The following is an 11,872-nucleotide window of genomic DNA, read 5'->3' on the forward strand; positions in this document are numbered from 1 at the left end:
GGGGGCCACTTTGATACATTAGGCACATTAAATATGCTAAAGCAATTCATATATATCCTAAGCTATCTGAACAAAACCTTTTAGCTTTGTGCTACAGCTGACAACGTAAATTAGTGTAATATAATATTCTATCTCCTTAATAATCAATTTTTATCAATCTTTTTCAGTATGCTGTCGGACAAAAAAAAATTAGTGGGAACCAAAAATGTTGGTCTAGTTGGTAGTTGGGCAGCACGGTGGCACAGGGGTTAGTGCATGTGCCTCACAATACGAAGGTCCTGAGTAGTCTTGAGTTCAATCCCGGGCTCGGGATCTTTCTGTGTGGAGTTTGCATGTTCTCCCCGTGACTGCGTGGGTTCCCTCCGGGTACTCCGGCTTCCTCCCACCTCCAAAAACATGCACCTGGGGATAGGTTGATTGGCAACTCTAAATTGGCCCTAGTGTGTGAATGTGAGTGTGAATGTTGTCTGTCTATCTGTGTTGGCCCTGTGATGAGGTGGCGACTTGTCCAGGGTGTACCCCGTCTTCCGCCCGAATGCAGCTGAGATAGGCTCCAGCACCCCCCGCGACCCCCAAAGGGACAAGCGGTAGAACATGGATGGATAGTTGGTAGTTGTGGAATTTCCATGTTTTGCTGTGTTCTGAGTGCTTGCTTTTAAATATGTAAATGTGGTGTCCTCTTGTGGCCGACATCGGTATTGCAACAAAACTCAATGTATGAAAATGGGTAAAGAACACAAGCACAACGTCCATCAGTAATAATTGTATAATATATCATGTCATTATATACATACAATATATACACTATTTTGTATACACATACAATTGATGAATAATATGCATGAAATGTCAATCTCTCCCGTCACCAGGCATGAGTCAGCAACACCAGGATATGGCATCGGGCTTCCCGTGTGCGTCCGGGACCCAACACAGTGCCATGTTGTCCCCCAGGATGACGCAGGCCCATAGTGCAATGCTACAGCAGAACCAGACCCAAATGCAGGGAGGGCCGCAGGGCTACCCAAGCAGCGGCGGTAACGACCTCAACGGATGGATTCAATCTGCTAACACAAGCAACAGGTACACAAAACACTCTTTAAAGTTTTTATAATCATGTTACTTTATTGATATTATGACTGTTTATTTTGTAGCATGTACCAACAACAAAGTCAGTACTCCTCACAAACCACTGGAGGCATGTACAACATGACCCATAGAGGAGGCAACATGAACCACATGCCAGGTCACATGACCGCCATTCCTACCATGGCGTCTGAGCAGGTTAGGCAGGAAATGTTTTATCTTGACTGTCATACATTTTGTATTTCACAACAGCTTAGTGTGGTGTGATGCCTTCAATGACCGTCTCACAACACAGTTGTGATGTCCTTTCTGTTAGTAAAAGTAGAAAGTTCTAGTGAAGTTGACTGTTTTTCATGTCTGAACAAGGAGTTCTCTCGACTGCAATTAGTGTAAAACTGCAGCGAGAATTCTGACCCGTACTAAAAGGGGGGCCCACACGTCCCCTGTTCTAAAAGAACTTAATTGGCTGCCAGTATCCTATATAATTAAGTATACAATTCCGGTTCTAGCCGTCAGAGCTGCGCATAGTCAGGCTTCTTCCTACATCAGTGATCTGATCCAGCCTTACACCCCAACTCGGGCTCTGGGGTTTGTGGATCAGAATCGGCTGAAGGTTCCACGCACTCGTTTTAAGACTGGAGGTGAGAGATTTTTCCAGCCTGTTGCTCCCATGCTTTGGAACCATCTCTCGCTCTCATTGTGCTCAATCAACTCTGTTTCATTTCATTTCACTTTTTATGTATCGCCTTCATTGATGTGCATCTTTGATCAATAGACAATTAAACCTCAGCAACTAAACACACATTTACACACCAATGCCTGAGAAGGAACAGGATGAAGAAAATCTTATATTTTCCTGCCCCCTTCAATATAAGACATAGTCTTACTTAATGGATAGCATACAAACCAAACAAATACATCCAAATATAATGAAAACAAACAAAAAAACACTCAAAAAAACACAAGTGCAAAACTTAAAAAAAAAAAGTAATATACACCTCACGGGATGATACAAAACAAATACAAAACCAGACAAAAAAATAAGTAAAATAATAAATATAAAGCAAAATGTAAACACTTATGCTGTCCATATTACCTTATTGTTCTGTCTTTATATATTGTTTTCAATTGGAATATATTGTAAAGAGAATTCCAAAGTTTAACCCCAACCACTAATATACACATTTGTTTTAAAGTTGTCCTTGAATATTGATGTTTGAAATGACCTTTTCTTCTATGCTCTTCATTCTCAGAAGTGATGACAAACATTTTTTGTAAATTTGCTAGTAATGTTTTACTTTTAGCCTTAAACATGACACATAATGTCTGTAACTTTACTAGCTCCTGTAGTTTCAATAAAACAGAATTAATAAATAATATGTTAGCGTGTTCTAGATCATCTACTTTATGAATAATCCTTATAGCTCTTTTCTGTAGTTGATACAATGCCTTTATGTTACTCTTATATGTGTTCCCCCACACTTCCACTGTTGACACCTTCAAAAGCAAAGTTAAGTCATTTATTTGTTCGGGATTTTAGTTAATTGGGCAGCTAAGAGTAACTGTCTTTTTTTTTGTGTTTATTTTGTTTATTCATACTGTGTATTTGTTGTGTTTTTATATTAGCCTTCTATATTAATTGTAATTTGTGATATTTTAACTGTGTTGTGAATAGGAATGTACACTGAGTCCCGTTTTTTTCTAGTACCGTTTCTTAATTGGGTCACTCCTCCTGGACCGTAAGAGGTTCTGGACTAATGATACTGCTATCTGTATTTTTTTTAATCCAGCTGACCGTTGTAATAATGACACGCTATCACATTCGTTTCAGCTGCCGCTGCATATCCACGACGAATCCGCTTGGAATAATTACAAATAGGAAGCAACACCAAACAAAAGTTGTTAGCACAACAATTCATCCTCAAAAGTCCCTCAAAGTGACGCACACTAATAAGAGTTACACTGTTTCAAGTGAACGCCACTTAACTCACAAACGCCGCCACCGCGCTTAATCTTCCTCATAGCCATCCAGTAATCCACAGGCTAATAGTAATCCACACAAATAAGTGAAAATTGTAGTAATGCAATAATAATGCAGGTCTCTCGTCGCCGTCTGACGTCACTTTATTGCAGCGCATTTGCGACGTGGCAGCAACACACTTTGCTTAAATGTGTTTCAGTTCCTTCTGTCTGTTGACTCTACAACTGGACGATGGATCATTACACTTGATCACTGAGTCTTTTTATTTTTATTGTTCATATTACACAGACACATACATGGTTGGTAGCTGTCAACACTCAATATAGCCTACAGATACGTCCGTGTGCAACATATACACAAAACTTTTTTTTTTAATTGTTACATTGTTACTAACATGCTAATTGATTGTATTGCTTTATATCAAATCAAAGTTTATTTATATAGCACTTTTCATACTCAGGCAAGTGGCAAACACAAAGTGCTGTACAAAAACATATGTGTATGGAAGAGAAGAAAACATACACACTAGAGATGTCCGATAATATCGAACTGCCGATATTATCGGCCGATAAATGCTTTAAAATGTAATATCGGAAATTATCGGTATTGGTTTCAAAAAGTAAAATTTATGACTTTTTAAAACACCGCTGTACGGAGTGATACACGGACGTAAGGAGAAGTACAGAGCGGCAATAAACCTTAAAGGCACTGCCTTTGCGTACCGGCCCAATCACATATCTACGGCTTTTCACACACACAAGTGAATGCAAGGCATACTTGGTCAACAGCCATACAGGTCACACTGAGGGTGGCCGTATAAACAACTTTAACACTGTTACAAATATGCGCCACACTGTGAACCCACACCAAACAAGAATGACAAACACATTTCGGGAGAATATCTGCACCGTAACACAACATAAACACAACAGAACAAATACCCAGAACCCCTTGCAGCACTAACCCTTTTGGGACGCTACAATTAGTAGATTGCACAGTACAGTACATATTCCGTACAATTGACCACTAAATGGTAACACCCGAATAAGTTTTTGAACTTGTTCACGGGGTCCACGTTAATCAATTTATGGTAAATTCATGTCCCAAATTCCAAGCTGCTGTTTTGAGGCATGTTAAAAAAAATAATGCACTTTGTGACTTCAATAATAAATATGGCAGTGCCATGTTGGCATTTGTTTCCATAACTTGAGTTGATTTATTTTGGAAAACCTTGTTGCATTGTTTAATGCATCTAGCGGGGCATCACAACAAAATTAGGCATAATAATGTGTTAATTCCACGACTGTATATATCTGTATCAGTTGATATCGGAATCGGTAATTAAGAGTTGGACAATATCGGAATATCGGATATCGGCAAAAAAGCCATTATCGGACATCTCTAATACACACACACACATTCACACAAACACACACATGCAGATGCAAACACATAGCACTATTGAAAATAACAAAGCAAAAACAAAACAAAACATGGCATGGCACTGAGGATTTGAGGAAAAACGCCACCTTTGAGGCGTTCATACTGTAGAATAACTAAAATAACACCATCTAAAAAATGGTATAAAACATACGATAAGATATATGTAAAAATGAGAATATTAACAATATTACATTAATAATTTAATAAAAACATAACATTGAGAGAATAATAGTAGTAATATTGATATTTAATATAGAAAACAACATAATAAAATGTTTAATATGATCAGTAAAAAGCATGAATAAAAAGGTCTGTGTGGAAGTCGCTTCCTAGCGGTCCCACTGACAGACACTTCACAGGAGCCAAGCGTGCCGTTTTAACAAAGTTTTAATGCACATAGGTTTTTATCAAAGTCTTTCTTCCGCAGAACGTGACCTTTCAGTCACGTCCGTATCCTCTCCCCCTCCTGCTCCCGGCCGCTTACTGTTAAAGACAACAGATGATTAGATTACCATGTACCACCTGTGAAATCTAATCACCTGCCAGCCCCCGTCAGCAGTGCCACGCCCTCGTCTGATGGTGCTCTGTCCTCAGCACCATGGACAGAGGCGGTGACCTTTGCTCCTGCAGGCTGCGCTGGCAACATCTCCCTCCACAGTCTGTCTTTAGCCTTTTTTTTTTTATTTCAATGGTTTCTGTTGTCCTGAGGCTCTCTGGCAAGCTGTTCCACAGGTGTGGGCCCTAGTGGCTGCCGTTTCAAATGGTAAATGGGTTATACTTGTACAGCGCTTTTCTACCTTCAAGGTACTCAAAGCGCTTTGACACTATTTCCACATTCATGCATTCACACACACACGTTCACACACTGATGGCGGGAGCTGCCATGCAAGGCCCTAACCACGACCCATCAGGAGCAAGGGTGAAGTGTCTTGCTCAAGTACACAACATATGTGACTCGGATGGCAGAAGCTGGGGATCGAACCAGGAACCCTCAAGTTGCTGGCACGCTCGCTCTACCACCCGAGCCACACCGTTCCCAATAATAATAATACCACTTCTGGTGTTTGGTAAAGCTAAAAGGCCAGTGCCAGAGGATCTCAGGATCCGCGATATGATATATCAAGTAAAAGGTCTGTGCTCTGCACATGAATGCTATACATAAATAATATGTCCAGCTAAGTCTAATTGTAATGAATAGAAACACAAGGTGTGCTCTTTACAAGATGACGACACAACAACTGCATTAGTTAACTTGTTTAAGACTTAAAAAGTAGGTGTTGATAAAAGACTTCCCTGTTGTGAGGTGTAGCATTATGTTGTGGAGGTGTACAACCACTTGTACTCATAAAAATTGGTAATGAAAAATGCATTTTTCCCACATTTTTATTTACACCAATTAGTACCGATACGAGTACAGATAAATACCGGTATCAATAATGAATATCGATAAGGGTATATTTATCAATAACATCTTAACGATATACAGGTAAAAGCCAGTAAATTAGAATATTTTGAAAAACTTGATTTATTTCAGTAATTGCATTCAAAAGGTGTAACTTGTACATTATATTTATTCATTGCACACAGACTGATGCATTCAAATGTTTATTTCATTTAATTTTGATGATTTGAAGTGGCAACAAATGAAAATCCAAAATTCTGTGTGTCACAAAATTAGAATATTACTTAAGGCTAATACAAAAAAGGGATTTTTAGAAATGTTGGCCAACTGAAAAGTATGAAAATGAAAAATATGAGCATGTACAATACTCAATACTTGGTTGGAGCTCCTTTTGCCTCAATTACTGCGTTAATGCGGCGTGGCATGGAGTCGATGAGTTTCTGGCACTGCTCAGGTGTTATGAGAGCCCAGGTTGCTCTGATAGTGGCCTTCAACTCTTCTGCGTTTTTGGGTCTGGCATTCTGCATCTTCCTTTTCACAATACCCCACAGATTTTCTATGGGGCTAAGGTCAGGGTAGTTGGCGGGCCAATTTAGAACAGAAATACCATGGTCCGTAAACCAGGCACGGGTAGATTTTGCGATGTGTGCAGGCGCCAAGTCCTGTTGGAACTTGAAATCTCCATCTCCATAGAGCAGGTCAGCAGCAGGAAGCATGAAGTGCTCTAAAACTTGCTGGTAGACGGCTGCGTTGACCCTGGATCTCAGGAAACAGAGTGGACCGACACCAGCAGATGACATGGCACCCCAAACCATCACCCAACCATGCAAATTTTGCATTTCCTTTGGAAATCGAGGTCCCAGAGTCTGGAGGAAGACAGGAGAGGCACAGGATCCACGTTGCCTGAAGTCTAGTGTAACGTTTCCACCATCAGTGATGGTTTGGGGGGCCATGTCATCTGCTGGTGTCGGTCCACTCTGTTTCCTGAGATCCAGGGTCAACGCAGCCGTCTACCAGCAAGTTTTAGAGCACTTCATGCTTCCTGCTGCTGACCTGCTCTATGGAGATGGAGATTTCAAGTTCCAACAGGACTTGGCGCCTGCACACAGCGCAAAATCTACCCGTGCCTGGTTTACGGACCATGGTATTTCTGTTCTAAATTGGACCGCCAACTCCCCTGACCTTAGCCCCATAGAAAATCTGTGGGGTATTGTGAAAAGGAAGATGCAGAATGCCAGACCCAAAAACGCAGAAGAGTTGAAGGCCACTATCAGAGCAACCTGGGCTCTCATAACACCTGAGCAGTGCCAGAAACTCATCGACTCCATGCCACGCCGCATTAACGCAGTAATTGAGGCAAAAGGAGCTCCAACCAAGTATTGAGTATTGTACATGCTCATATTTTTCATTTTCATACTTTTCAGTTGGCCAACATTTCTAAAAATCCCTTTTTTGTATTAGCCTTAAGTAATATTCTAATTGTGTGACACACGGAATTTTGGATTTTCATTTGTTGCCACTTCAAATCATCAAAATTAAATGAAATAAACATTTGAATGCATCAGTCTGTGTGCAATGAATAAATACAATGTACAAGTTACACCTTTTGAATGCAATTACTGAAATAAATCAAGTTTTTCAAAATATTCTAATTTACTGGCTTTTACCTGTACATCCCTAGTTGTGAAGCATTTTTTTGTCTGTGAAAGGTGCTGTACAAATAAATGTTACTTACGTGTCCTGCAGGTGAGCGACAACAGACTGATCCCGGATCAGCTGGGAGGAATGGACGTGCTGACTCAGGAGGCCAACGTCAATTCTGTAAATTAAACTTTCTCCTCTTCTTGCCGTTACATTTCTTTTTTCTTTTTTTTTTTTACTTATTGAGCATATATTTTATGTCTTTTCCAGACCTTTTGCTGACTCTGGACACAAAATGCTGCTTAGTTTGACATCCAGAAAAGGTGCCAATGTTGTCTCAACCAAAATACTTCGTACAAAGCTGATTCCCTTTAAATGCACAAAGTGTCCCTAAAGTCTGGACATATAATGTAGATAATTCATGCAAAAAAAATGACCATTTAGTTCATTTAAAATGTAATTGGTAATTACCAGTAATTACAATTAAAATAAAATGTAATAAAATATACTTAACAAAAATACGAAATTTATGTTATGTTTTTTATATCATATTTTTTACATTTCAACAAATGTTGAAAAACATTTATGATTGCATATTAAATGCTTAATAAAATATATATGTATATATGTTTGTGTATATATGTGTGTATATATGTAAATATATGTATATATGTATATATACACACACACATTAGAAAGATGTAGTCATACTATATTTATTCAGATTTTATGATTTATATAGATTTATACAACTAAAGTAAAAATAATATAATTATAAATATTTACACAATTATATAATATATTAAAAAAAAAATGTGTCAATTTGTTTGTATTATGTATATTACATGTTCATAATTGCATATTACATGCTTAAAAATTATAACAAATTTAATATTTTGTTTATTTAGATTAGAGATGTCCGATAATACCGGCCTGCCGATATTATTGGCCGATAAATGCGTTAAAATGTAATATCGGAAATTATTGGTATCATTTTTTTTTATTATCGGTATTGTTTAAAAAAAAAAAAGTTTTTATTTTTTTTATTTTATTTTTTTTATTATATCAACATAAAAAATACAAGATACACTTACAATTAGTGCACCAACCCCAAAAACCTCCCTCCCCCATTTACACTCATTCACACAAAAGGGTTGTTTCTTTCTGTTATTAATATTCTGGTTCCTACATTATATATCAATATATATCAATACAGTCTGCAAGGGATACAGTCCGTAAGCACACATGATTGTGCGTGCTGCTGGTCCAGTAATAGTACTAACCTTTAACAGTTAATTTTACTCATTTTCATTAATTACTAGTTTCTATGTAACTGTTTTTATATTGTTTTACTTTCTTTTTTATTCAAGAAAATGTTTTTAATTTATTTATCTTATTTTATTAGTTTTTCAAAAAAGTACCTTATCTTCACCATACCTGGTTGTCCAAATTAGGCATAATAATGTGTTAATTCCACGACTGCATATATCGGTTGATATCGGTATCGGTTGATATCGGTATTGGTAATTAAAGAGTTGGACAATATCGGAATATCGGATATCGGCAAAAAGCCATTATCGGACATCCCTAATTTAGATGCATTAACAAATAGATACTTGTATATGAAATGCTTGTATGTCCAGACTTTAGTAACAAACACACAACTTTGTCAAGTTCCTTTTCTGATGGTGTTGAAGAAATGAAAAACATCTAAATCTTGTATGATTATTCATTCAAATTAGATTTTAGCATGGTTGTCAAATTTTATTTTTGAGGCTCTCACACGCTCATGAGTATCCGACAAAAACTTTGAAGCTATTTATAAGATTTAAGTAGATGAAAATGTATCTTGTATACTAATTTTAAAAATAGAATAATATATTTGAGGTGCTGTAGTTTTTGGCACATGGGAGTGTGGGGGGGTTTGTACAAATGATGCAAATAACAGCAACAATAGATTCTATATTCCCTAAAGTGGTATTACTAAGCAGCCATGTAGAGTAAAAAAGCCAACAAAACAGAAGATTTAACATCAAATGATCACTTTGTGACTTTCAAAAAGGTACAAAAAGCTTTGCTGGCCTAACTTGAACCAAAATGCTTGCTTTTCATTTGGTTGGCTCCGTTAACTGATTGCTAACAAGAGTTCAAATGTCTCATTATCTATTTGTTGTATTTCTATGGAGATGGTACACGCTTCTAAACTTTCATAGTCCAAGTCAATGTGATAGAAAATAAGTTCAAGCACTGGAGTTGAAGTAGAAGATCTTTATTGTCACATGTACAACGTATGTGCAGCAAAAATTTGACCCTGCATTTGAACCCATCCTCCCTTGAGGAGCAGTGGGCAGCCATCGTGTGCTTCAGCTTCCCGGTCGGTGAAGCTTCCCCAGGCATTTTGGGCGAAATGTCCAGCCCAAAGGTACGACAGCAGCGACTGAGATGGCTGACGCGGGATTTGAACCGGTAACTTTCTGGTTACCGTATTTTTCGGAGTATAAGTCGCACCAGCCGAAAATGCATAATAAAGAAGGAAAAAATCCTATATAAATCGCACTGGAGTATAAGTCGCATTTTTTCGGGAAATTTATTTGATAAAAGCCAACACCAAGAATCGACATTTGAAAGGCAATTTAAAATAAATAAAGAATAGTGAACAACAGGCTGAATAAGTGTACGTTATATGAGGCATAAATAACCAACTGAGAACGTGCCTGGTATGTTAACGTAACATATTATGGTAAGAGTCATTCAAATAACTATAACATATAGAACATGCTATACGTTTACCAAACAATCTGTCACTCCTAATCGCTAAATCCCATGAGATCGCTAAATCCCATGAGATCTCTTACGTGAATGAGCTAAATAATATTATTTGATATTTTACGGTAATGTGTTAATAATTTCACACATAAGTCGCTCCTGAGTATAAGTCGCACCCCCAGCCAAACTATGAAAAAAACTGCGACTTATAGTCCGAAAAATACGGTACCGCACAACCCCAGAAAGTTACCGGACAACCCGCTCTTTGTCTCCTGAGCCACGCTGTTTGCCAAACTTCCAAACTTATTCCAGCGAGGCCCCATACAGAAATAAATATCCAAACTTATTCCAGCGAGGCCCCATACAGAAATAAATATGTCTGCACGCAACGTACACTTAACACATTTAAGCAATGAACAATTAATTTGTCAAATGCACAGTGTTTAAGGCATTTACTAGACCACATGACATTAAAAATTAAAATACTGCAGACATCTTTAAAAAAAGACTATTTTTTTGGAAATGTACAAAACAATACAATTATCATTTATAACACATATAAATAAATAAAAAAAATGTCTGGAGCTTTTTTATTTTTTTTGTTTTTATGGTTAGGAATGCAGTTAAATGAATAAAAAAGGATATCTTATGTACCGGTAATTATTTTTTTTAATTTTTCTTATTAGCAAAACATTAATTGGTTATGTTGTAGCAATACAATACTGATGTTTATAAATGTATATGAGTGTTGTTTATTTAGCGCAACTGTGGCATACACCTTCCATTAGGTGGCACTCTAATACATTTGTCAAGCACAATACTCAACATATGTATTGCTATGCCAACTTTATTTTTATTTTCACCAAAGGCCCTAAACCTTCATTGTGATATTCAAAAGGGGGCCATGTTGAATTATATTTTGAGAATGATTACCGTATTTTTCGAACTATAAGTCGCAGTTTTTTTCATAGTTTGGCCGGGGGTGCGACTTATACTCAGGAGCGACTTATGTGTGAAATTATTAACACATTACCGTAAAATATCAAACAATATTATTTAGCTCATTCACGTAAGAGACTAGACATATAAGATTTCATGGGATTTAGTGATTAGGAGTGACAGATTGTTTGGTAAACGTATAGCATGTTCTATATGTTATAGTTATTTGAATGACTCTTACCATAATATGTTACGTTAACATACCAGGCACGTTCTCAGTTGGTTATTTATGCCTCATATAACGTACACTTATTCAGCCTGTTGTTCACTATTCTTTATTTATTTTAAATTGCCTTTCAAATGTCTATTCTTGGTGTTGGGTTTTATCAAATAAATTTCCCCCAAAAATGCGACTTATACTCCAGTGCAACTTATATGTGTTTTTTCCCCTTCTTTATTATGCATTTTCGGCAGGTGCGACTTATACTCCGATGCGACTTATACTCCGAAAAATACGGTAATTTGATTCATTTAGAATAATAGAAAAAAACAATGCACAAATGGCCCTCTCAGCACATCCCCTGTGCTAAGATAATAATATTCTCAGTCCTAAGCGT

General features: G+C 37.3%; 1 protein-coding gene across 2 annotated transcripts in view; it reads left to right on the plus strand.

Annotated features, from left to right (window-relative positions):
- LOC133618585 (nuclear receptor coactivator 2-like) overlaps positions 1–11,358 on the plus strand; it is an 85,711-nt gene extending 74,353 nt beyond the window's left edge. For both annotated transcript variants that reach the window (XM_061979090.1, XM_061979089.1), the window contains exons 18-21: positions 870–1,080; positions 1,152–1,281; positions 7,656–7,730; positions 7,821–11,358. In XM_061979090.1, the coding sequence (XP_061835074.1) occupies positions 870–1,080; positions 1,152–1,281; positions 7,656–7,730; positions 7,821–7,832 (428 nt within the window). In that variant the 3' untranslated portion in view covers positions 7,833–11,358. The remainder of the gene's footprint in view (positions 1–869; positions 1,081–1,151; positions 1,282–7,655; positions 7,731–7,820) is intronic.
- The last annotated feature ends 514 nt before the right edge of the window (positions 11,359–11,872 follow it).

Source organism: Nerophis lumbriciformis, linkage group LG19 (genome assembly GCF_033978685.3).
Source record: "Nerophis lumbriciformis linkage group LG19, RoL_Nlum_v2.1, whole genome shotgun sequence".
Classification (NCBI taxonomy): Eukaryota; Metazoa; Chordata; class Actinopteri; order Syngnathiformes; family Syngnathidae; genus Nerophis; species Nerophis lumbriciformis.